The sequence below is a fragment of the Cygnus olor genome, chromosome 1, assembly GCF_009769625.2.
Source record: "Cygnus olor isolate bCygOlo1 chromosome 1, bCygOlo1.pri.v2, whole genome shotgun sequence".
Taxonomy (NCBI): domain Eukaryota; kingdom Metazoa; phylum Chordata; class Aves; order Anseriformes; family Anatidae; genus Cygnus; species Cygnus olor.
The window spans coordinates 73,597,433-73,624,710 of record NC_049169.1 but is presented as its reverse complement, the minus strand read 5'-3'; the positions used below and the strand labels follow the sequence as shown (position 1 = coordinate 73,624,710).

The window sequence follows — 27,278 nt, the reverse complement described above, 5'->3', positions numbered from 1 at the left end:
CTGGGGGACAATGCAGTCATTGGTCCCAGCCAACATGGGTTCATGAGGGGTAGGTCCTGCTTAACAAATTTGATTTCCTTTTATGATAAGGTCACCCATCTAGTCGATCAAGGGAAACCATCTGATGTGATCTTTTTGGACTTCAGCAAAGCTTTTGACACGGTTTCCTATAGGATCCTACTGGACAAAATGTCCAGCATACAGCTAAACAAAAACATAATGCGGTGGGTGAGCAATTGGCTGATGGGCAGGGCTCAAAGGGTTGTGGTAAATGGGGCCACATCTGGCTGGCAGATGGTCACCAGTGGGGTCCCCCAAGGCTCCATGTTAGGGCCAGTCCTCTTCAATGTTTTTATAAATGATTTGGATGTAGGACTAGAAGGTGTTTTGAGCAAATTTGCCGACGACACCAAAGTTGGAGGAGTTGTGGACTCTGTTGAGGGTGGAAAGGCCTTGCAGAGAGATCTGGACAGATTGGAGAGCTGGGCAATCACCAACCGCATGAAGGTTAACAAGAGCAAGTGCCAGGTCGTGCACCTGGGACGGGGCAAGCCTGGCTATACATACAGACTGGGCGACGAGACGCTGGAGAGCAGCCCCGCAGAGAGGGATCTGGGGGTTGTGGTTGACAGCAAGTTGAATATGAGCCAGCAGTGTGCCCTGGCAGCCAGGAGGGCCAACCGCATCCTGGGATGCATCAAGCACGGCATTGCTAGTCGGTCGAGGGAAGTGATTGTCCCACTCTACTCTGCGCTGGTGCAGCCTCACCTTGAGTACTGTGTGCAGTTCTGGGCATCACAGTACAAAAAGGACATTAAACTGTTGGAGAGTGTCCAGAGGAGGGTGACGAAGATGGTGAAGGGCCTAGAGGGGAAGATGTATGAGGAGCGGCTGAGGTCACTTGGCCTGTTCAGCCTGGAGAAGAGGCGGCTGAGGGGGGACCTCATCGCAGTCTACAACTTCCTCACAAGGGGGAGTGGAGAGGCAGGTGACCTATTCTCCGTTATCACCAGTGACAGGACCCGTGGGAACAGTGTTAAGCTGAGGCAGGGGAAGTTTAGGCTAGACATCAGGGAGAGGTTCTTCACCAAAAGGGTGGTTGCACACTGGAACAGGCTCCCCAGGGAAGTAGTCACTGCACCAAGCCTGTGTGAATTTAAGAAGAGATTGGACTGTGCACTTAGGCACATTGTCTAAATTTTTGGGCAGACCTGTGCGGTGCCAGGCATTGGACTTGATGATCCTTATGGGTCCCTTCCAACTCGGGATATTCTATGATTCTGTATTTGTGAATAGATCTTCATAGACACCAGCAAGCCAGAGAATGTTTTTTTTTCCTTAGTTCAGCCTCAAAGCCTCAACCTGTTCGTCTGTCTAGTTTATAAATGCAAGGCTTGACTTGCACTAAATAAGATTTTTGTGTACTACCTTATGTCTACCATGCCATGAGAAATTACCTTGCTTAATTAAATATTCACTCTTTTGTCAGAACAATTCATAAGTGTTTCTAACTTGGTGTCATTCCTTTGGTGGTAATGATCTTGATGCTTTGCTCACAGGCCCTTTGCTCAAAAAATCCTAGCTTATGCCACAGGGTAGTAATTTTTTCTCTGGTTAATATGTCCCCACATGTCCTCAGCAACCTATTTTGTGCTGAAGTGAGATTGCAAATGGGAGCTGTCACTTCTAACAAACTGTTTTGCTAACCAGGGATATAAGTAATGCCACGGTACAGAGGATGCACCTTTGTGTGTCCATAATGCTCAGGGATGTGCAAGTAGCTGCAGCTGCAAGTGCTGCTCACTGCAACCTGGCAGGACAGAGGCGGACCTGATGGCTTCAGAACTGTTCAGCCTGGCTGGTTGTTTTATCCACTGAAGGATTTAGGATTCAGACATGCACTTCTGCCTTTAAACTTCAGACGTCACAGCAGTTCCCTTTCACGTCTTTTGCTTATGTGTCTGGTTTTTTTTGTTTTGTTTTGTTTTGTTTTTTCATAGAAATCAATTTACATACTGGATATAAGGTATCAAGAGAAAAGCTGGGTGGAGTGTGGCTTGTGGTTTTGGTGGTTGTTTAGAGCAGTATTAATACAATTCACTATGCTCTCAGTTTTTAAAGTATAACCCACGGTGTGAGTGTACTAACTGATAAACACTAAAAATAAAGCTGCATGGCAAAATCAATACTCTGTTGGTAAGCAGACCAACTTCTGGAATTCAGAAACCAGCTTCTAAGGGAATTTTTATTTGATTAATTGTAAAGGAAACAGCTACAAAAATTATGCAGAAGACTTGGGAGAGCTGATTACTGAAGAGACCATTTGAGATCAGCAGCAGCTCAGAAGTGGTGGAACAGACCAATAAACTCACAGCGAAGGAATCACTCTACAGAATTATAAAAATGAAAAATAACAGTCCCCTAAAGAAAATTATCTCCCAGTAGTCCCCATTACTGAGACTTTCTCTCTTACCTCATCTCTTTTGTTGACTGCAAGTGCTTTGCAGCACAAACTTTCTGTTCCATGTTGACTTGTGACACAGGAGAGTCCTGGGTAATGACTAAGACTTCTAAATGCAGTGATAATAACTATACTATAGAAGTTTAATGATAAAGTAATAAATGTTCTATGGTATGATTATAGTGACAACTAAAGCTGTCCTTTATCTGTTCAATAGCCAAAGCAGTGGTAAACAGCGATTAATCTTTCCTTCCCATCACTTTCATGAAGCACAACAAATCTTGCTGATGGAGGAATTTTGGGTTCCATTTTTTAATGTGAATGAATGCATCCTGATGGTGATAGTCAGAATGGGTAGAGATGGATGGTTATGAATTCAGAGTACATATGGAGTGCTGCAGCTTAGTGACTTTGCCTCCTGGCCTCCACTTCTTGTGATGACTCAAATATCTTTTAAAAATGCAACAGTGGGAAAGCTTGACATTGGCCATATAAACATTTCTGAGTTCTTGGCTCTTTCTGTTTTCATGAAAATGTTTTTACCTAGGGTTCATGGGGACAAGATAAACCTCACGACTGGTTCATGTGTCATCAAATAAAAATGAACCTTGTAATAAGCAGTTTGTGTTTTAGATGCTCAGGCATTGTAAATAAATTATGTTCAGGGGTGCCAAGTGTAAACCGAGAATATTCATTCATAAATCCAAAGGCTAGACTGTGCATTTCAAAGCTGCAAGGACACAAATACACTTTGGGTTCTAGGGAAGATGCACTGTTCTAAATTCTTGTTGCCACTGCTCAGCTTTTCTGTAGGGCTGAAACTGTGCCTTCTCTTTCCCTTTGTCCTTGATTTTCTATGGACCTTCTTGCTGTGCGAATCATCTTTGCAAACTGCAGACACCATGCTCACTTGTTCTGTATTCATTGCACAGAGTACAAGGGAAAGGAAGGCAGTACAAAATTCGTACTGTATTCTAGCCTTAAAAAAAAAAATCTCAAATTTATCCTAAGTATAAACATTTTAATTGGTACCACTTTGGACAATTACGATATTACTCGAAATATGATATGAACTCATCAGTCTTCATGGTAGAAATAAATCAGTTCAGATTTTTAAAAGGGAATCTTGTTAGGATTAGGTAATCTGCAAGAAGATGCCTCAATCAGTTGTATTAGGATGAAAACTGGTTCCAAATCGGAATGGACACTTCCTGAGACTTGGCAGGACCAGCAGTAAAAAGAAGCGTTTCCAAACTCAATTTGGGACAGAAGGAATTCAGATGCTCACTCTTTGCTGTTTCTCTTATGAAAGCAGACAAATTAACAAAGGTTTTTGATGCCAGCAACCCTCAAATCAAGGATGATTGAAAGAAAAAGAATGTAAATTTCTCATCTCTCTTTCTCTGACAAGTTTTCAGCAATGTGACAGCATGTGTTGCTTTAATTTATCTTTATGTGTTTTGATTTTCTGTGTCTTTCCTTTGGGACAACTGATCAGGGAGGCAGAAGGGGGTTAAGTATTTTTACCAATGATTTATTAATTCGCAGTGTGACACAATTGTGTCATTGCAGTATAAAATTTTGTCTACTATGGTAAAACACATCTTATTTCAGTGTGGAATGAAGTGCCCGTCTGTTTTCATTTATGATTACTGACATTTAAATAATTACTCAGTTAAATTCTCAATCTCAGAATCACTCTTCACTGGATACAGATAGCTTTTTCTCTGGTCATATCACTATGGTTTTCTGTATAGTATTTAATATTTAAAATAAACTAGCTCTCTTTGGTCCAGAGAGCTTAGGGCACGGTAACAAAATTCCACTGATCTCTGTATCTATCCATGTATCTATCCGTCTATTTTTCTGTCTTTTTGTGTGTGTGTAAGGAGCAGGGAGCAGTTTGTGCTTACTTATCTCAAGAGAGGATCTGCAGTGTTAATAGGATAGCTGAGTGACATGCAGCTGTGTGTTAATCAGTACTGGAAAGCACAGACTACCTGCTAATGCCAGTCAGTGCCTAGTAGTGGTCTGGTGAGCACCTTTAGTCTAATTTTTGTATTCTCTATGGACTGGGTTACCCATGCCTATAATGGCAAAATAGTTCAACTTGTACACCTATATATATATATATTTATTTTTTTTCTGTTTAAAGAGATAGCTGACATAAATTGTGCTGTAAACAGAACTTGATTGGAGAACACCGCTAACAAAAAATTGAATAGGCTACATCAAAATATATTCTTGAAAGGATAAAAACAAATATTTTGAGGTGCAATGACCAGGATTGTCTTCAGCCAATTTTGTTTCCTCATCTCATAACTCTGGTAGCTCTGACATGTATTTTGTCTCCAAAACCAAAGTGATTAATTTCACTTTAGTGGGGACACCTAGTGCTAAATGTTGCTTAATTATGGTAGTTCCAAGACCTCTTTTTTTTTTTTTTTTTTTTTTTTTTTTTTTTTTTTTCCCTCTAGTGACTGAAAGGGAAGAGCCAGGCTTGGCAAATGTATTTCCTGGTTGTGTGTAAGGCTGTGTATTTACCCTTCCCAGTGGAATAACCAACAAGAGGCATCAGGTCCCTTCTCCCTTTCCTGGCCCTTATTATGAGACTCCAGTTGGGGGCATATGCTAATGCTGTTCAGGCTATGTGACATGGCAAATTCCATGTAGCACCATCATTCTAATGTTTTAGGTAGCTTTCCCTTACTCTCATTATGCCAGGTCCATCTGAAACACAGAAAGCACTGAGAGCAAATACTAAGCCTGCAGACTTCTTAATAAAGGATCCCACTCAGTTCATATGTATCACAGAAGTCAGAAAAATGTGTAACAGAAGGTCTGTTTTTGTGCCCAGGCTCATCATTTTCCACATTCAATAGCATAACTGCTGCTGACTCATATCTGTTTACCAGTGGGCTGAAGTTGTGACCCATGCTTTGTTTAAAAATCCCTGTTGTATATTATTTTCTGTTCTGAGCATTTTTAATGAAAAAAAAAAAGGCACAGCTATTATGCAGTTGCTGTTCTTTTACTTTAGAAAGAGTTTATCTTTTTCTTTATTCCTAAGAATTGTTGCATTAATCTGCATTTAGTTAGTCATGTCATTTGACTAAGTTGTACATGTGACTGTCCACAAATGTAAGGAATGGAGATACATGCATTCGTATTTGGCTTGTTGCCACTAGTGATCAAAGAAATTACTGTATATTTATTCAGTTTCAGCTGTCCAGGAAAATTAATTCTAGAAGTAACACAGTTTTCACCCATATTCCCCATTTCTGCAGATGAGGAGGAAAGATGCTTTTTCCCCCTTAAGACGTCCAAACAACATATCCAGAAAGAGCTTAGTGTTATGTGCCATTACACTGATGGGATGCAGGGCCAGACAAGTACAGCTGCTGTCTGCACTACAGATTAATGTCTTTAATTAGACTCTTGAAGGCACAGCCAATAAAGGAATAAACATGTTAAAAATGGATATTTATTATACTGTAGTTTATACAGTGAGATTCACATCAGATTAAAGCATTAACTATTCAGGCAATTCCTGCAAACCAAATTGTAAGCATTTATTATGTCCATCTTCTGAAATGTGTTTCTATGGAAAACCTCTAGCCCACTGACAGCCAGCATAAAATTCTACAAATTTTTAAGAAAATTATTGCATTTGTTGTTTGCTGAGGGCAATGCCTTGACAAGCTAGCTGTTCAGAGCTGCATTTCCAAAGCCATGCCTTTAGACAGGTTGCACTATAAATTTAAAGCAACAGTTTTACTACAGTGATGTCATTTGCAGTAACTTTATCCAATTGAAACATGATCTGGTTGGGAATAAAGCCTTCAAATAGATCGTAATTACTGTCCATTGGGTTCCTTTAGTAAACACACACATGTTCTTCTCAGACAGTATAGTCTGAGATTTCATACTCCTTCCAGATTTGAAGGGATGGTGTAGTCTGAGATTTCGTACTCCTTCCAGATTTGAAGGCATGAGCTAAAGTTTTAATATTTAACCTAGGACTTAAAAAGAGAGCATAAGTGTTCAGAAAAACAAAACAAACAAAAAAAAAGAAAAACAAGGGGCCATATTCAACTAAACTCCCCCTAAGCCTCTAAATCTTGTGAGTGGGGAACTTTTAAGTAGAGCTTGGGTTTCTTTGCAAAAGCCTCTGAGACTTGTCTCCGAAAACTTACTGCAATATTACATTATCGATTCTTTTAGTATACTGTTTTAAATTCATATGACCAATACTAAATGGTATTCTGTAAGGAATGGGTTGATTAGGGAATATTGTATTTATTAGTTTTTCAAGTATAAAATGTTCTCTTGCATGTGACCTGGGTGAATTTACAAGAATGGCAGTATCTTTCATTAGTGTATGACTCAACATTTTTAGAACACCATAACAGTTCTTGACCATTCAAATAGATATGCACATACTTCAATTGAGATACACAAGCATTGCTTTCAGCCTGGCTACTTAGCTTCTGCAAGATTATAAAGAAAATAAAAGTTCAATCATCTGTTGTCACACATTCATGTAAAGAAAACACACAGCAACCCCTTCAAGTCAGTGAGTAGTCTGCCACCCTTCTCAAAATGCCTGCAATTTTATGTTTTGTCAGACTAGGATAGTCTAATATTTTGCATAGCTGTGATTCCAGTAGGTATCTCAAATTTAGACTATGTGTGAGCCAAATTGCATTACCTGCTGGGTGGAAGGAACAGCACAAACCAGAGAGGGAAAAAGAGAGGGAAACAAAGATTTTACCAAACTCAAAAGCAGGAAGTAATGCAAGTCTCAAAAAAAAAGTAACACTTCTTGTCCAAATCCTGTTTTGCATAATAATTCAGATAAATAACTTACCTTAAAAGCTGTTGTCCTTAGATCCTACTTAGATCCTACTTAGATCCTTGATTGTATGAAGTTTTTCCTCTGTAGCTGAAAACGGATTTCAGTTAGTCAAAGTCATGAAACCAAATTAGACAGCTACCCTTCCTGAAATTTATGATACTTATTTCAGCAGTGCCTCAAGACTAGAATCAGGTATTTCAAAATACCATGGGCAGGCAGAGTCTTAAATCCAACTGACTTCCAGAGAGAGGTAGAAAGAGCAGTGGTTTGCACAAAACTGTCTTGAGGCTGGGGAGGCTAATGTCCCTCCAATGATAAGATATAGGCTCCTCCATCCAAAGATGCTATAAAAAATTCCCCAGCGTAAAGGATCTTGTCTCTCCCACTGACAGAAGAGGGAGCTTAGGGAATCTTTGCAAATACTCTCTTTAGCTTGCTAAAGGCTTTAAGACGTTTAAAAGTAGAATAGCAGATTACAGGCATAGTTTGGGGGCTCAGTTTGCAGATGCACTCAGTGAGGGTGAGGTCATAAGCAGCCTGGTGAATGTAAATATGCAGCTTCTTGTCACTAGGCACAATTGAAAGCTACTTTTAAAGAAAAAATATAGTTGGTACAACACGCTAAAACACTCAAGGAAAGGTGGTAGGATTTCTGTGAGACACGTTAAAGAAAGTGATCTAGGCACTGCTACAACATTGTTTGATTCTATATTCTCTTCTGAAGGACTTTATTACCACCTTGAGTGTATCAAGTGGATTTGTTCCCAAACCTTCCCCCTTTGTTCTATCTTCAACTGAACCTATGTGGAAAAACAAGAGAGTGATGGCTTTTACAGATGGGACATTAACTGTTTTTCAGGACTACAAGTAGAGGGCCTCTTCAGAAGGTCAGCCAGTGTCCAGACTATCAAAGATGTTCAGAAACTCTACAATCAGGGTAAGCTGCCATAACCACTGCCGCAGATTAATAATAGTGTGAGGGCTTATTGATCTTGTTTCTGTTGGTGAAGCAGAGATGCTAGCTTTTTTATAATAAGTTAATCATGAAGTCATTTGTAAACTAAAATATCATAATAAAAGCACTAGTACAGAAGCTTGAAAAATAGCAATAGGCACTGAAAGCTTGCTGAACACAGAGTCGTCAATTATGTCAGACCAAAGCTTCCAAAAACCGTAGCAGCTAATGAGTGATGAGGTTTGAGTCAAAAATGGTCTGTTTTATCATAAACACCCATATTACCTCTGTGCAGTTTGAGTTACCAGAGTTAGTTAAAAATGCCAAGTACAGTGTCTTTGTGTCATTTTGCCTCTCTGGTGTTTTTCCCTGGCTATGGCACCGAAATGTAATTTTACCTAGTAATTTGTGAAATACATTGAAGTCATTTTGAAAGTCATTGACATCCCTGTGAAGTAATTTTATGAAATGCCTTAATGGGGAGAATCTCTTACAGCAAGATGAATAAAACTCCATGAAAAATAGTAAAAGAAAATGCTAGGAGTTGCCAGAAGCTGGAAAGCCAGGAGGTTTTCTCTTCTAATTGTGGTGTGAAACAGGTTTTAATTGGTAGTTTAAAGAATAAGTAAAACATATGATTGAACACCTTTTTCTTTTTTTTTTCTTTCTTTTTTTTAGGCAAGACTGTGAATTTCGATGACTATCATGATATCCATATTCCTGCTGTTATCCTAAAGACTTTCCTTAGGGAACTCCCTCAGCCATTACTAACCTTTGAATGTTATGATCCTATCCTTGGAATCACCAGTGAGTATTAACTCAGTTTTAGAAAAATTCATACAGCAATTTGAACCGGACCAGGCTAATTCTTAATCACTGTTGTTTGCTAACCGTGACGTAGTTGTGGGTACGTAATACTATTAGTGCTTTCACTGCAGCCATTAATGGGCAACCTCATAATCTGTACCAGCACAAGGTGGGATTCCACCCAGAAGAGGACAGTGGTGTAATTACCTTGTCAGAAGTTTCAAACATGGGAATCAGAAGCTCTGCTGCTTTGTTGAGTATCATGGGCTGCTCAGAAGGCTGACAGGTAGCTCCTTACTGGGACATATGAGGGACAAATTTCTCTAACACCACTACTGTTCTTTTTGGAGTTTGGCTTAACCTTCAATACAAAAGTACAAACACATTATATTGTTAGATAATGTTTTGTAGACATTAGAGACTCTGCTATAAGTATGGTAAATAGGCTGTTAATCATCTTTATCATTTTTCTTGTGTTCCCTGTATTTGCATTTCCTGATACCAACGTCCACTCTCAATCTTTTTCACTGTTTGTGCATACAGAGAACTCTAAGAACAACTAGTCCTGTGACTAGCAGAGCTAAGGAAGCTTGTTTTCCTGTGGATTTGCATCACAAACATGAGCTTTCTTTTGTCTCCTCTAATGCCTAGTGAGAATTGATATCACACTGTAGCATGTTTTCAAAGCAGGCACACCTTTAGGGTCCATCTTCTTTACCCAGTTGCCTAATTCCACAAAATGTGTAGGCATATAGTACATTGACATTGATCTACACCGCTATCAAATCTGATCTAATAGTGCCAACAGTTTAAATGTTGGTGGGGACCAGAAGATGGATGGCAGATAGCACAACACCAGAAGTCCAGTCTCTGCAGAAAAGCAGCCTGAAAAATCAGTACTTTAGACACTGTTCTCCCCCTTTTTTTTTTCAATGCATCCTCCCTACTGGGAGTCTGGGAGAATAAAAATCTGCTTTTACACACATAAATATGTTTCCATTTTGGAATTCCTTTTCTTACAGCCTTTGTGGGATAGAACTGTGAACCTTGCAGTAAATTGGAAAGTCCTTTTTCCAAACTGTAGAACCATAGAATATGATCATAGAAAAAAAATAGGGGGTCATTTGTATGCTTATTTTATTTTTTGTTACGGTTTTTCTTGGGTGAGGAGAGGGACAGGAACATTTTTTTTATTGGAACTGTTCGTGTGGGTAACTGTTTTGGTTTAACCCGGCAGTCAGCTAAGCACCACACAGCTGTTCGCTCACCCTCCCCCCTCTCTCTCTGGTATGGGGGAGAGAATTAGAAAGAGATGAAGGCCTGTGGGGTTGAGATAGAGACAGTTTATTAGGACAGAAAAGAAAGGAAAATAATAACAATAATGATAATAGTACTACTAATAATAATGTGTACAAACAAGCGATGCACCATGCAATTGCTCACCACCTGCTGACCGATGCTCAGCCTATGCTGAGCAGCCGGTCCCCCCACCCTGGCCAGCCACCCATATTAATTATTCAGCATGATGTCAGATGGTATGGAATACCCCTTTGGCCAGTTTGGGTCAGCTGTCCTGGTTCTGCCCCCTCCCAGCTCCTGCTGCATCCCCAGCCTGCCCGCTGGCAGGACAGAGCGAAAAGCTGAAAAGTCCTTGGCTTGGTGTAAGCACTGCTCTACAACAATTAAAACATCAGCATGTTATCAGCGCTCTTCTCATTCTAATCCAAAACATAGCACCCTGCCAGTTACTAGGAGGAAAATTAACTCTGTCCTACCTGGAACCAGGACAGATATCCACCCCTTATTCCATACCATTTATGTCATGCTCAGGTTACACTCTTTCCAATACCTTCTAATTAATCACCATTTTCATCTATTATATATAGCAACCATGGTAGTGATGACATACAGTGTTATATGATAATTAACATACTACAATTCAACTCATGGGCTATTCTCACCCAGTATTAGGTCCCCTTGAGGTACACACCGGACCTCCCCATTCTCTTGCATTACCCACCAAGTGCATCCAGGTCCCTGAGCAAAAGCAATCCCACGAATGGGCTTGCCTTTTCCTGAGGCAGGAGTAGCCCAGACTGTCTTACCCAGCATGTTTCTTACATGCACTACAGGAACTTTATCCCCTTCTACAGTGCGTAACAGGTTTGATTGGGCAGGTCCAGCTCGGTTGGCAGATCCTTTAGTATTGACTAACCAGGTGGCCTTTGCCAAATGTGTTTCCCAATTTTTGAATGTCCCAGCACCCATTGCTTTCAGTGTAGTCTTTAACAGTCCATTGTATCGTTCAACTTTCCCGGAGGCTGGTGCATGATAGGGGATGTGATACACCCACTCAATACCATGTTCTTTGGCCCAAGTGTCTATAAGGTTGTTTCGGAAATGAGTCCCATTGTCTGACTCAATTCTTTCTGGGGTGCCATGTCGCCATAGGACTTGCTTTTCAAGGCCCAGGATAGTGTTCCGGGTGGTGGCATGGGGCACAGGATATGTTTCCAGCCATCCAGTGGTTGCTTCCACCATTGTATTACGTGGCGCCTGCCGTTGCGAGTTTGGGGGAGTGTGATGTAATCAATCTGCCAGGCCTCTCCGTATTTGTATTTCAGCCATCATCCTCCATACCAGAGAGGCTTTGACCGTTTGGCTTGTCTAATTGCAGCACCTGTTTCACAATCATGAATAACCTGTGCTCTAGTGTCCATGGTCAGGTCCACCCCTCGGTCACGAGCCCATCTGTATGTGGCATCTCTACCTTGATGGCCTGAGGTGTCATGGGCCCATCGGCTATAAATAATTCACCTTTATGTTGCCAGTCCAGGTCCACCTGAGCCACTTCAATCTTAGCAGCCTGATCCACCTGCTGGTTGTTTTGATGTTCTTCAGTAGCCCGATTCTTGGGCACATGAGCATCTACATGGTGTACCTTTACAACCACGTTCTCTACCCGGGCAGCAATATCTTGCCACAATGCAGCAGCCCAGATGGGTTTGCCCCTGCTCTGCCAGTTGTTCTGCTTCCATTGCTGTAACCACCCCCACAGGGCATTTGCTACCATCCATGAATCAGTATAGACATAGAGAACTGGCCACTTTTCTCATTCAGCAATATCTAAGGCCAGCTGGATGGCTTTCACTTCTGCAAACTGACTCGATTCACCTTCTCCCTCAGCAGCTTCTGCAACTCGTCGTGTAGGACTCCATACAGCAGCTTTCCATCTCTGATGCTTTCCCACAATACGACAGGACCCATCAGTGAACAGGGCATATTTCTTCTCATTTTCTGGTAGCTTGTTGTACAGTGGGGCTTCTTCAGCACGGACCACCTCCTCCTCTGATGATATCCCAAAGTACTTGCCTTCTGGCCAGTCCATAATCACTTCCAGGTTTCCTGGGCGACTGGGGTTTCCTATTCGAGCCCGCTGAGTAATCAGTGCAACCCACTTGCTCCATGTAGCATCAGTTGCATGATGTGTAGAGGGGTCCCTTCCTTTGAACATCCAACCCAGTACCGGCAGTTGGGGTGCCAGGAGGAGCTGCGCATCAGTACCGACCACTTCCGAAGCAGATCGAACTCCCTCATATGCTGCCAATATCTCCTTTTCGGTTGGAGTATAGCGGGCCTCAGATCCTCTGTATCCCCGACTCCAAAACCCCAGGGGTCGACCTCGAGTTTCCCCAGGTTCTTTCTGCCAGAGGCTCCAGGTGGGACCATTCTCCCCGGCTGCGGTGTAGAGCACATTCTTTACATCTGGTCCTGTTCGGACTGGCCCAAGGGCTACTGCATGAACTATTTCCTGTTTAATTTGTTCAAAGGCTTGTCGTTGCTCAGGGCCCCATTCAAAAGCATTCTTCTTACGGGCTACTTGGTAGAGCGGGTTTACAATAAGACTGTAATTTGGAATATGCATTCTCCAAAACCCCACGACACCTAGGAAAGTTTGTGTTTCCTTTTTGCTAGTTGGTGGAGACATAGCTGTTATTTTGTTGATCACATCCATTGGGATTTGACGACGTCCATCTTGCCATTTTATTCCTAAAAACTGGATCTCTCGTGCAGGTCCTTTAACTTTATTTTGTTTTATGGCAAAACCGGCCTTCAGAAGGATTTGGACTATTTTCTTCCCTTTCTCGAAAACTTCCTCTGCAGTGTCACCCCACACAGTGATGTCATCGATGTACTGCAGGTGTTCAGGAGCCTCCCCCTGCTCCAGCGCAGACTGGATCAGACCATGGCAAATGGTAGGGCTATGTTTCCACCCCTGGGGCAGCCGATTCCAAGTATATTGGACTCCCCTCCAAGTGAAAGCAAACTGTGGCCTGCACTCTGCTGCTAGAGGGATGGAGAAAAATGCATTAGCAATATCAATTGTGGCATACCGCTTGGCTGCCTTTGATTCCAGTTCGTTTCTCCGACCCAGCCACAGGGTCTGCCACAGGGGTTGGAGTACCCTCTGCAGGGGCAACTTGCACTGCTACAGTTCGTTTCTCTGACCCAGCCACAGGAGTGGGAGCGGCTGCAGGAGCTGGAGCAGCTGCAGGGGCTGGAACGGCTGCAGGAGCTGGAGCTGGAACAGCTGCAGGAGCTGGAGCAGCTGCAGGGGCTGGAACAGCTGAAGGAGCTGGAGCTGGAACAGCTGCGGGAGCTGGAACAGCTGCGGGAGCTGGAGCTGGAACGGCTGCGGGAGCTGGAACGGCTGCGGGAGCTGGAGCCGGGACAGCTGCGGGAGCTGGAACGGCTGCGGGAGCTGGAACTGGAACGGCTGCGGGAGCCGGGACTGGAACGGCCGCAGGGTCTGTCACTAGGTTGATAGTAGCATCAATTGCAGCTCGATAGGCACAAGCCAGACCCCAGCACGCCACAGTGATTTGTGTCACTTTGGAACTGCCAGAGTCATGACACCTTTTTTTCAAGCATTCTACCAGTTTTTTAGGATTTTGCAGTTGTTCAGGGGTGAATGTCCAAAACACTGGAGGTGCCCACTGCTCTAGAAACCTGCCCATATCCTCCCACACTCCCTGCCACTCGCAACTATCCCGCCTCAAGACAGATCTCCGGATGAGATTCCTAAGTAGTTGTTTAACCTTAAACAAAACTTGAAGCGCATTCAGGAGACATAACAACAAGAACATGGTGGTCTGAGTATCCCAAGGATATTCAACATCTTGGAGAGCTACCGTAACTAGCTCGGGGGATAAGAGGGTGGTGAAGGAGGAAGGGAGAGTGAGCAGGTAGGAAAAAATATCTTCCCCTGTCCCCTCCACAGATTGACTCCCTGATGAAAAAAGGCAATAGGTGTAATTGCTAATAGTTTCTGAGATATGGTTTCCGAAGTATAGAGTCGACGACAGTGCTGAGTACAAATATCAGGTTAGAGTCATGACCAGAAATCTCATCATTTCATAAGCCATCGTTACACCACACAGTACCATAACAATCTTAAACCAGGGCCCAGAAAGGATAAACAGCACGACAGGGAGCATATATAGAAAGTAACGTGCTATAAAACTCAATTTGGGAAACAGGCACAGCAGACTTGAGATTAAGGCAATCAACATTGTGACTAGCAACTATTAAGCAGGTCGAATACTTACACCAATTTTAGTTTAACACACTCTGGTCAAATCTGTCGATATCTCAACCCTTTGTGCCCCACGTTGGGTGCCAAATGGACTGTTCTGGTTTAGCCCGGCTGGCAGCCAAACACCACACAGCCGTTCGCTCACCCTCGCCCCTCCCTCTCCGGGATGGGGGAGAGAAACGGGAAAGTGAAGTCTGTGAGTTGAGATAAAGACAGTTTATTAAGACAGGGGAAATAATAATAATAATAATAATAATAATAATAATAATAATAATAATAGTAGTATTAATAGTAATAATGTGTATGAAATAAGTGATGCACAATGCAATTGCTCACCACCCATTGACCGATGCCCAGCCTGTCCCCGAGCAGCCGGCCCCCCCCTCCACCCTGGCTAGCCACCCCTATATATTGTTCAGCATGACGTCAGATGGTATGGAATACCCCTTTGGCCAGTTTGGGTCAGCTGTCCTGGGTCTGTCCCCTCCCAGCTCCTGCTGCATCCCTAGCCTGCTCGCTAGCAGGATAGAGCGAGAAGCTGAAAAGTCCTTGGCTTGGTGTAAGCACTGCTCTACAACAATTAAAACATCAGCATGTTATCAGCGCTCTTCTCATTCTAATCCAAAACATAGCACCCTGCCAGCTACTAGGAGGAAAATTAACTCTGTCCTACCTGAAACCAGGACAATTACCCTGTACTTGTTCAGGCTGGTGTTTTGCCATTGCGGCTCTTGTCAATTTAGCAGAGAACCAGTGGGGCTTCCAGTGACAAGTCACAAGCACACATTTTTCCAACACCTGTTTTTTGAGGAAATTAGATCTTAAATGGAGTAGAGTTTCCAATAGAGTCTGGTATCATACCTCTGGTAACCACTGGATGTTGCTGTTGCAAAGTGAAGGTTATCTTCGTTATCATGGCCATTGCTGTTGGGGTAGCTCAATAAAATAATTAGGGCTGGTCATAAATCTCAATTGCCGCATGTTGGTAAAGTGTAGTGAAGACTCCTTCTGAGGTTTCTATGTTTTGCTACTATTCAAATAACAGTACAGAAAGTTTAGTGTACCTAGATACACTTTATTCTATATAAAATTCTTATACTGTGCCCATCACTAGCATCTGCATGTATTATTTAATATCACTAACATTGTTGATGTATTTCCATTAAAAAATAATCAAGTTAGTCATGTTCAGAATCCTTTGAAGTTCCATACTGTTTTTTATTTGCAAGACTAAAATCAAGGATTCATCCATCTACACAATAAATATCTCAGGGTGTTAAGAGAAGTAAGTCTATTCACAAGGCAATTGTAAAAATGAAGGAAGTAAGGATAGTCATTCAGAACAGAGTAAAGAATAGGGGAATTTCAATTTGGTAAATGTTATTTTTTACTGAATTAGTCTGCTGACTTTCTGGGCATGATGTTACTCTGTGCTAGAGCTAAGTGAAAAAAAAGAACAAATCTGAAGAGTCTGAGAGCAATGCATTGTCCTAGGAATACTGAGGTTTTTTTTCATGGCAAAGCACCTGTGAAGGTCTCAATGTTATTTTTGTTTATTGGTGTTTTAAATGCTGTCAGTGTATGTTCAAAGATGGAGTTTAAGAGAATTTCTCCTTGAACTTTTTTGTTATGTAGTGTGATGTCCACTATCTTTTCTTGATGCTATGATGATATCCTACTTTTTAAAGATGTTAAGCCTGAAAGCCAAGCTGGACTGCAGCAAAGGCGTATTCTCTGTGAATATAGTGCAGTAGGGAGCTTTGAAGAGGTGCGATCACAGACAGCTGTCTTGGGATGATTTGAAAATTCTCATTCTGGCTTCTGGAAAACACCAGAGCAGTGTGTGATGTATCTATTACATCTCTTAACCTGCAAACCCAGAAAAACACTATGCCTACTTTACAATACTTCGAAATAATAGTGAAGCTTTTTTCTTTAGTGTCTCATCTGAAACATTTTTTACAAGATTTATTGACAGGAGCTGAGAAATAAATTAGCCAAGTGACTGGCAAGAAAAAAAATAGAAACTTGAAGCTTGAAATTTTCAAAGAACTTCTTGTTTGGTCATGAAAACTGCTAAAGTTCCTTTGCCTGGTGTTGCTGTACTTCCTGAATTATTTACTCTGCAGAAGGCTGGCAAGAAAATTCTTGTGACTCAGATTTTTGTGTCTTACAGGAACTGATAGCTTTGCAGTAGTAAAAATATCAACAGAGCTCACCATGGTATAGCTTCATGTATTTAAATCAGAGCTTAAGGGAACATTTAACATGCTGGAATTTTGTGCATGCATAGATTCTTCTGTGCATCTCTAGCAATGTCAGGGAGAGAAAGAAAAATGGAACAAATGGAGAAAAAACATCAGCACAAATCAGTTGGTTAGGTCAGGCATGATTGTAACAGTCAGACCTTTCTCCAAACTGATGTTAAACTTCCAGTACTAAGATAATTACAATATTACAGGGAAAAAAAAAAGTCACTTGGAATAGCATTCAAAATGCATTCTAACGTTAGCATAATTCTTACCCAGACTGTCTAAGTGAGTTTGGGGTCTAGTTGCAGATTTGCCTGTCTGTAGAAATGAGTTAATGAACCTGCTTAAGCTTATCTCTACGAAGTTCTTACCCATTCAAGTGGCTGCCTTACAAATCCTTGTCCAAGACAGAAAAGTTTCCTGCAGAATCACAAAAGTGTGTTTGAAGTTAGTAGAGTGCCAAAAGAGCACTTTGAGCAGCAAGAATAAAATCAAGGCATGAAAGGCAGACATCTGGATTCAATGCATGGGGAGATAATGGGATTCAAAACAAGACCTTGGAAAGTATTTTCTAGCAAATTATTTTGGCAATTTCACTGAACGGAGAAAATACTCTGGAAGTTAGTCTTAGCCAGATAAATACTGAATATGATAGGCTTATACAAAGAGATAGCCCAAACTGTTACAATGGTGGTGGAAGTTAATAGGGCTGATTTTTGTGGTCAGTTTTACAGATGAATAGCCGAAGTAATTCCAGATGATATAAATAAGGTGTTAGTTCTTGGTAATATTTTGAAGTTTTTGAGTTAAATTAAGACTGACTTTGATATTGCAGGTGTGGAGAGCAGTTTACGAGTAACCAGATGTAAACAGATCATTCATGGACTTCCTGAACATAATTATGTTGTTCTGAAGTATCTGATATGCTTTCTCCATATGGTGAGTATAAGCAAAATTTCCAAAAGTAGTGCCAATCTTTAGTGCCACTTCTAACAAAAGCCAGTGCTAAACAACAGTCTCAGACGTACCTTGACCATGAAATTCTTTAGATGTAAGAAAATCTACTGTGTGAATGAAACTCTGCCTGCACTGAAATATATAAAGTCCTCTGTCCTCCACTTCCCATTCACAAATATATGTTTTACTCTTTTTTTTTTTTTCCCTAATTTGGAGTGAAAAAGATTGACAATGGTGAGTGTGTAATTTGTGGTGCCAGAATAAAACTACATGAAATCACTTTTTTTTTTTTTCCGAAGCGTAAGTTTTGGGTAAATAAAACACTACATTTGTGTCATTTTAGTAAATGGTAAAAATATTGATGAGCTTTGGAACAACAATCAGCAAAATATTTTGTATATAATCTTTAAAATAACATTTTCCTGTGTAAATTAGCCTCTAATTTTGTAATTTGAATTTACTGCAGTGAATTTACTACAATGTTGAACAAAAGGTTTGGTCATGCCATTTTGCAAGGACGGTTGGTATACTTCTGAATAAACTAAATCATTTGTCTTTTGTCTTACTTTACAATTTGCTGATTATTTTTAACCTGGTTTTGGAAACCCCACAAGTGTGAGGGTTTGGAGAACTTCCAGTACATGTCATTCTACAGTCATCCTAGTGACATCCTTTTGCTGCCAGTTTATGTGCAGGAAAAGACAGTAAGGAGAGTGTTAGTTTCCCTCCCTTCTGCCTTATCCAGTGCATTACCTTTTCTAGATTGCATTTTTCAAACCCAAGTGCCTAATATTGAGGATCATAGTTTAGCTGACAACTAAATGAAGTGACCCAGCCTTCAGAAGTCTGAAGAGCCCACTGAACTAATGACAGGTGTGGAACGATGCTGATTTTTACCACTGGAGGAATTAGCCCTCTGTAACTGTAACTATTCTTGGGCTATGATCATGCTTACCATATTCTAGCTTGTAGCGTATTTCATAAGCAGATACATTTAATCCCGTATTACCTCAAAACACTACAGAAAAGCAAGATTAAAGGAAAGACATTGATACGACCCTTGCTCCGACTGTGCTTTCAAGGTTTCTGTAATACCCACATGCTTGTTTACTGTTGCTTAGCTGAACTCTAATGCTATTAAGGAACTCCTCGTGTTATTAGCTATTCTTTTAGCAACTGATATCTCTCCTCAGCATTACGAATCATGTAAGTGACTTTGTTCCAGTAATAGATGCACCATCTCAACGCACTTCTTAAGAGGTGAGCACTTGAGGTGTTAATGAGGTGTGCAAAAGTACTATATAGTGTTTTCTGTAATTGGGCAACAGAACATAGCATTATTTTTGAGTGTGTCTTGTTATGTAAAGCACAGCGTCAAGTTGATACTAGTGCTCAGCTCTGCAATTTTTGCTGATCCATAGCTTTTCGTCCTTAATGTCGTGGGGAATATTTGCATGTGGAAAGGTCAAGGGAATGTGAAACAATCTAGGAGCTAGAGATTTCTATTCATTGCAGATTGGTGTGCTGCGCAAAGTGACACAATTCAAACTTAGACCTCTCTACCAATAATCCTAGTTCTTACCTGCAAGCATCAACCTTCTTACATGTAAGAGGCAATTTAATTTTTCCATGAGCTTAGCCTTGAGAAGTGCAAGAGGCACTTGTGCTAATTTCATGAAGTGGGATGCATTGTAATCACTAGATACAGGTTTTGAATACTTTAAGTACAGGCTGATACAGGCTTGTGGAAGAAGAAAAAAAATCTCCATTTTCTCTGCAGTCTCAGTCCCCTTACTTAATGAAACAGCTCCTTCTAGTCCAAGAGTGCTACAGCAAGACATTACAACTCCTACAGAAGTAAAAGACTTGCATTTCAAAAATAGGTCCAAATTCCTTAACCTTAGACTGGCAGGGATTTTGCCAGTAAGGAGCCCAGCATACTGTTAAAGATCCACACTGTCCATCTCCACTTTGCACTGTAGATGGCCTCTAGTGAGGGATTTGCAGGCCCCCCTTGGATTCACAGAGAACTGAGGTCTGTAGACAAAATCAGACAACCAGGAACAAGTGGCAAAACAGCAAATACAGCCCTTGTCTCTATACTTACACACCTTCCCACTCTGCTGCATCTTTCTGTCCCTTTAATCATCGCTGATGCAGGGAAAGGGTGGCTGACTTGCCTAAGGGAGCTACTGCAAAAACCTGCCAAATTCAAAACGTCTACCTGGACCAAATGGAAAAAATAGATAAGATTTTGTGTCACGTGAGCTATACTTCAGATCTGAAACCGAAGCAACAAACCTAAAGCAAAGTAAAAGCTGGCAAAAAAAAAAAAAAACATTCAAAACTCTGAATTGCTCTGAATTGATGTTTTATCTCAATCACTTGTCCAATTTAAAAGTGTAATTAGCACCAGGAAAGCTTGGAGGTGGCTGGGGCTATGGGGCACGTTGGGAAGGATTAGATGACTAAGCCTCGTGGAGCAGATACAAGCAGTTGGCACCTCTGCACGATTAGCAGAGAGTAAGGGATAGAAATTTGCATTTCCAGTCAGTTTGTGGGAGTGTTTTAATATTTAGTAATTTTCATCTGGAAGTGTCTTGTCAACTTCCCTTAAGCATTGTGAGTACAAAGTCAAAAAGACGGTGATGTATTTGTAAATACATATTATATATTATATTTAATATATATATTTAATTATTATTTTATTTATTATTATTTAATTATTTTATTATATATTATTGATATATTTATTTATATTTATTTTTATATTTTATATTATATTTTAAATTATATTTAATATAAATTATTATATATTATTAATTATTTTATTTATTATTATTTAATTATTATATATTTAATATATTTGTAAAATGTGATGGTAATTGGTTGTTTCTACCTTCTACCGTTACACTGTTGAAGTTCATTATGCAGAATAGTGGCAGACTGGTGTCACTCCTGCATTATCCATCAGGGTGCTGGGATGCATGTTTGTGGAGTCCAAAAATTGTTACAGCTTTGCTGGGGGAAACTGGGTATGTAATCCGGAGTGGTGGAGATGTATATTTTGTATTTGTTGATGTGGCACTAAATCTTCAGTGTTTACTTCCAATGATGAGTTTAGCAATTTGCAAGTTTTATTTGAAGGTAAAGAAAAAGATTTCTAGAGGTCTTTCTTTCAATGTAAGTTGTCATTGCATAATGATTTTTTATACGTGTTCCAGTCAAAGAAGGAAAAACCCAACAAGCTGGAGTTGTGTAGTTCTTTCTTGTTACACTTTTTTGTGATGTTCAGATGATTCCTTCAAAGATAAAATCTAGGTCTTTGGAGAATTGTCTTTTATTATCTTGTCAAATTGGCAGAGCAAGTCTATTCTCACTTGAAACAGGCAATGGTTAGTACCTTCATGATGGAATCAAAGAAAGAGTCTAGGGGGGTTAGTCCATATGCTAAAGATGCCATTTGTATGGCCAAATTCTTGTATTCTTCTTGTAAGAAGCCAAATCCCCTCACGGAGGGATAAAGCTATTACCACTGGTATGAAAGGGCTTCCTTGCTTGCAGCTTTTGATGAGCCAGCAAAGATTATTGTGGAGAAAGAATAGGATTCAGCTGCACACTTTTTCTGGGATCTGCTGAGGAAGGCATTGCTGCGCACTGTGGAATGAGAACAAGGTGGAATGAGTGCAGTGTCTCCCTTGAATTCCTGAGCGTCTGCCTAATTGATGACTCACAGGCAAGGCTTAGCATAGCTCTGCCTCAGACATAATCACTGGTTCATTTTATGTGAAGAATTTTCTCTCTCAGGAGAGAGGCTGTGTTGTGGGTATTTTTGTTGGTTGTTTCAACATTGACTGCCTCCTTGAAATGTTCATGAAGTGGTAACAGGAAAGAAGAGGTGGATTCATCTCAGAGTTAGAAACGTTCTTTGAGACAGTGGACCTGAAAATAAAAAAATAATAAGAATTATTATAATCCAGCTCTACCAGCAAGTTGCAGTGTTGTTGCTTTGGGCTGAAGCATTAGCATTTGAGGAGATGGCTAGTTTGATCTGGATGTGTGTCAACAAGCGCTCAGAGACAGAACCTGTACACCTTGCAGGTGAGAGTATGTCAGGAGTACCCTCAAAAACCATGGGAGAGGCACCTGCAACAGGTTTGGCTCCTTCCACCCTCCACTGCCCTCGAGTAGTATACAATGTGCTTTTGTGCCATCACAATGTATCTGCCCCATATGTGCTTAAAGTACCCTCCTTAGGGTATGCATCACATGATTTTCATTTCATGCTGTAAAAAAAACACCAATGTGATGGGCTGCAGCAGAGCTCTCACATTATTTTAGAGACTTCCAAGTGAAAGAAACACCAAAAAATGATTTGTTCTCACTCAGCACATTACTCAGTGTGGATGTAGCCAGTGTGGGTCTCTTGACCTGAGAGCCAGAACACCAGTCCCTAACCTTGCTGCATTTACCTGAATCCAAAGGCAAGCTTCACTGTCCATCTACCATCAGGGTTATACCTAGGTCTGTGCCACATTGATAGCAGGGTAATCGTCATTGTCCTGATTGTTTTCCCTCATCAGTTACTTTGGTGGTAGCTTGCTACATTGCTATACGTGATTCATACTCTAGAGAGAATGATGTGCGTTTTGCGTAAGGTCATGAAGCAGGCATCGTTGTTTAATCTGATGACTTTTTAGTCTTGCATTGTGAACTCAATCTTTTGAAAAGGTAGTTATGGCACCAGTATGTTCTTATTAACAGCCCTTCCTTTATCCAGCCCTGCTTCATGACCTTGAAAAAAATAGGACCCTTTAATACTGGCAACATCATAGTATCTCTAATGGCCTAGGAGGGTAAAGGAAAGACTGGAAGGAAAAATTGTACCTCTTTTTGGAAAAAGTTAATATGGCTAGGGAGAAAATGCTAAGCTTTTGGCACGTGTGCTTCTTCATGTCTCCCAAGGAAAACACTCATCCTGCACGTGTGTCTAAAGGACTTTATATCCCCTGATGGCTGAGCAAGAAGGCTTCTCTCTAGGTAGAGCACTGAGGAGAGTGGGACCATGCGAAGAGGCAGACGGGAACAAAACCTTCATTACGGGGTAGAGGGCAACTGGACTTTATGCATATACTAAGAAGTGCTCACATGATTATAGTGTTTCTTAGATTTTTCCTTTACTGCCATAAGACTTTTCACAATACTACTGAGCTGCCTTTTCAGGAGGCCCTATGGCAAAGGCAGAAATTGAGAGGTACTGAGAAGCAGAATTTTTGTTTTCCTCTTCTACTTGAAACTCTAGCACACAGGATTATTTAGCCAATTCTTCCCCATTCTACTCCAAGGCGACAACTTCAAAGCAGCCTGCACGTCACAGTATGTGACTGTATGGTCTTCCCATGACAGATTACTGCTCATCAGCAACTGCAGCCGTCAGCCTGGGAAGAACTGGCTGAATTACCTATGTCAGGAAGAACCAACTTTCAACTTGCTGGCTCTTTACAATAGCAGGGAACCTGTCAGATAGGACACCCAGACCCTATTGGGCTTTGGATACGAGACACGCAATGCAGGAGGGCAGAATATCCACAAATTCCTTGCCAACATCATACAGGGAAGAAGAATTATTTCTGCTACCCGGTTTGGGGTTCACATCTATAGACACATGTAGGACACATCATCCAGGTACGGAACAGATTTCAGTGCTGTATGTCTCACCTACAGCCCATTTTCACCTCGATAGCTTTAGAGGAATTGGATGAATGTGGAGGTACTTGGAAGTGAAGTCATGCTTCAGCAGAAGAAAAAAGTTCTTTTGAACCCTTGCAAACAACTTCAGAACTTTGGAGGTTTATTCTTGTCCTGGTTTCAGTTAGGACAGAGTTAATTTTCCTCCTAGTAGCTGGCAGGGTGCTATGTTTTGGATTAGAATGAGAAGAGCGCTGATAACATGCTGATGTTTTAATTGTTGTAGAGCAGTGCTTACACCAAGCCAAGGACTTTTCAGCCTCTCTCTGTCCTGCTAGCGAGCAGGCTAGGGATGCAGCAGGAGCTGGGAGGGGACAGACCCAGGACAGCTGACCCACACTGGCCAAAGGGGTATTCCATACCATCTGACGTCATGCTGAACAATATATAGGGGTGGCTAGCCAGGGTGGAGGGGGGGGCCGGCTGCTCGGGGATTGGCTGGGCATCGGTCAACGGGTGGTGAGCAATTGCATTGTGCATCACTTATTTCGTACACATTATTACTATTAATACTATTATTATTATTATTATTGTTGTTATTCTTTTCCCTGTCTTAATAAACTGTCTTTATCTCAACTCACAGGCTTCACTTTCCCGTTTCTCTCCCCCATCCCAGAGAGGGAGGGGGGAGGGTGAGCGAACGGCTGTGTGGTGTTTGACTGCCAGCCGGGCTAAACCACAACAATTCTGTAAAGGATGTAGCACAAGCAGATGGAATAGCTGTTTCTGCTGTCCTTCTCTGCCCTCCAGCAGAGATAACAACAGATTCCATATAGAAGACTCAACACAATTATTTTTCCTAGCATAAGGAAACAGTTCAGTCTTTTTGCTTGAGTTGCTGAAATCTTTTCTTGTGGGACACAGACCCCAGTAGTCCCCTGACTCTCAGCTACATGGTCAGTCCTGAGGCTATTAAGAAGCTACTGACGTACCTGTGGTCAGGGTCTATGCCCATCATTGGCTCATCCTCAGTATGGGGGAGTCTCATCTCCCAGTCACGGGGCATGCATCTGCATATACCTATTTATGTTTATATCTTTTCAGGTTTCGCAGGAGAGCATATATAACAGAATGACAGCATCCAGCCTGGCCTGTGTCTTTGGCTTGAATTTGATCTGGCCGTCTAAAGGAACAGCCTCGCTGAGTGCTCTGGTACCTCTGAATCTCTTCACTGAACTACTGATAGATTTCTACATTAATATATTCAACTCCCGAACAGTGCCTGGTGAGATCTTACCTTAATGCTCCCAGAAAGGGAAATGAGGTTAGGCTGCCTAAGGAAAATGTCTCCGTGCCTCAGCTGGCAGGAGCTTTATATTCAGTTCCCTCTCTTATAAAAAAAAAATACTTTCAATATAGAGTAAAGTTTCTATAACTTTCCAGGTACCAAAGACATTGAAAGAAGCACACTGCCCCATGTGTTCCTCTCAAATGGGAGAATATGAACATTCAAGGACCTACAGGTCAAAGTGAATCCCCTTATTAAACTTGAGCAGTTGACGAAAACTGATATGTTAAAAAAAAAATCATGACAGTAGGTGACACTCTGTCATTTGTTTAGGGATCTGAAGACCTTACTATGTGACATTATTTTCTGGGGCCATGCAGAGCTAAGTTCTGGACCACACCTGACTGTACAGCTTTTTTGTTGTTACTACTATTACGTGAATACGAGTTTGTTAGAAATTTCTCTAAGTTAATAAAGATGGAATCAATTTTTAAGATATTAAAATGTCTAGACCTATTTTTCCCTATATTTAAGTGTCTTGCTTTACACAGAAAGGTGTGTGCAGTTGTGGCACGTCAGGCTTGCTGCTTCCGTGGAGAATGAAGTATTTCCTGGATAGTATGAGCTGTGCAGACAGCTAGCTAGTTATGCTTGCAGATTTCTAACATATGCAGTTAATCACTGTACCTACACATGCAAAATGTGTGGAAGGTCCTTTTTATTATAAGTTTAAATGAAGAACAATAATCTTACATTTTTACTCTTGGTACTTGTAACCTTTATCAGTGGAACATTACTGAGTGCATAATAGATAATATAGAATAACTTTGAGAAAAGTACTCCTTATGTTTGGGCTGCATGCCTTTGCAGTTTAAGTTGATGGAAATTGTTTTCAAATTGATTTCTCTAAAAAGCAATAACAGCAACAAGTTGGATAATATACCTAATGCCATTATTATACATTTTAAGTCTGTTATTAGACTCAATGTGAATAATTAGCCAACATAAAGGGAGATTTTTCAGTGTTTCCCTTCTAACTATGACATTGATATTGCTCGTATTTGATGAACTCTAAACCACTACTCTCTCATTGTTAAACACTGATTAATGTGGGTTGGTGTAATGAAATTATTGGTGCAATGAAATTTTGCTTGCAAAGCAAAATAAAATTAACCAATGGTTAAAAAAAAGGTAAGCAGTATTTGCCCTAATGTTCACATCTTCCTGCTTCTACAGAACTACAGAAACGGAGGGACTTCAATAGAACTACTTGTCTCTGGAGGACAATTTAGACATCCCCTCCTCTGCAAAAAAAAGCCACTTTTTATCCTGAAGGTTCTAGCTAGTTGATGGTTTGTACTTCTCGCCTTCCTCTCAGCAGTTATGAATTGCCTCCCTATGTAATGGGTGCAACAAAATCTTATTGCAGTGGGTAAAGATGATTTGTTCTTTTCAGCAGTTTAGGGAAATAACCAAGCATACTGAGGGCTGTGTCATGCTGGATGTGCCAGGCCTTCATTTGCCCAGTAGGTGTCACCTATGGCATTAGACAACGATTAAAATTTGAAAAATACAGAGGCTTTAGAGCAAGATACGTTAGGACCAACTTTCCACATCATAGTCGTGTGTTTTCAGTAGTTCGTCAAGTGTCTTAAGGACAAATTTTTGGCTTTTGAATATTTATGAGTAAGAACCACATATGACTCCTATTTAAATATAAAATTCTACGTAGTACAAAGAAAATAATTAATATGTATTCATGATTGTTGCATTTCAGCAAAAGGAGGTTGCAAAGGACACAACTGTCTAGGTTTTGTATTGCAGTTAGTCTCAGTTCTGTCTGAGTTACCAGTGACAGCATCATAGCTTGTGTTATGGAAAACACACAGTTCTGCTCAGTGCTGTTCAGTGATTTGGCAGAGCATGGTTCTGGGAATCAGCAGCATGTTCTTAACAGAGGAGGAATTTGGCTTTGAGCCAGTGGCTGAGGCTGGGAATCAACAAAACATGAGTATTTTTCCACTCTCTGACCTTGGTAAAAATACATATGCATAACATTTAGTTTTGCTGTCTGTAAAATGAGGTAGCACTTGGCATTAGAAAAGTGCTTTGAGATTAAATGCTGATAAGCACTATAAAATGGTTGTTTTCCATTTCACTTGTGCTCTTCCAAAAATCTAGCAGTATTAAATGGCATTTTAAATGTAGTAGTCTTCAGGCTACACTGCATAATGGGAATGTGATTACTGGATGGTTTTAATATACCAGATCGCAGTGGGGTGAAATCCCTAGTTCGTGGAAGCCAGCTTTGCTCAATGGGGGGAGATGAGTCTACCTCACAGACATAGTTCTCCAACTCATCCTGGGTTGGGAAAGAGCAGAGATTGCAAAAAATGAGCATCCCCTCAGCTAATTT

At 41.0% G+C, this 27,278-nt stretch overlaps 1 protein-coding gene across 14 annotated transcripts in view; it reads left to right on the top strand.

Annotated features, from left to right (window-relative positions):
- The window catches only part of ARHGAP8 (Rho GTPase activating protein 8), a 90,680-nt gene extending 65,545 nt beyond the window's left edge, over nucleotides 1-25,135 (top strand). For 13 of the 14 annotated variants that reach the window (XM_040565089.1, XM_040565024.1, XM_040565033.1 and 10 more), the window contains 4 exons: nucleotides 8,179-8,256; nucleotides 8,953-9,081; nucleotides 17,765-17,868; nucleotides 24,679-25,135. In XM_040565089.1, coding sequence (XP_040421023.1) covers nucleotides 8,179-8,256; nucleotides 8,953-9,081; nucleotides 17,765-17,868; nucleotides 24,679-24,876 — 509 coding nt within the window. In that variant the 3' untranslated portion in view covers nucleotides 24,877-25,135. The remainder of the gene's footprint in view (nucleotides 1-8,178; nucleotides 8,257-8,952; nucleotides 9,082-17,764; nucleotides 17,869-24,678) is intronic. The other variant, XM_040565094.1, reaches the window with a different exon arrangement.
- Nucleotides 25,136-27,278: the final 2,143 nt, after the last annotated feature.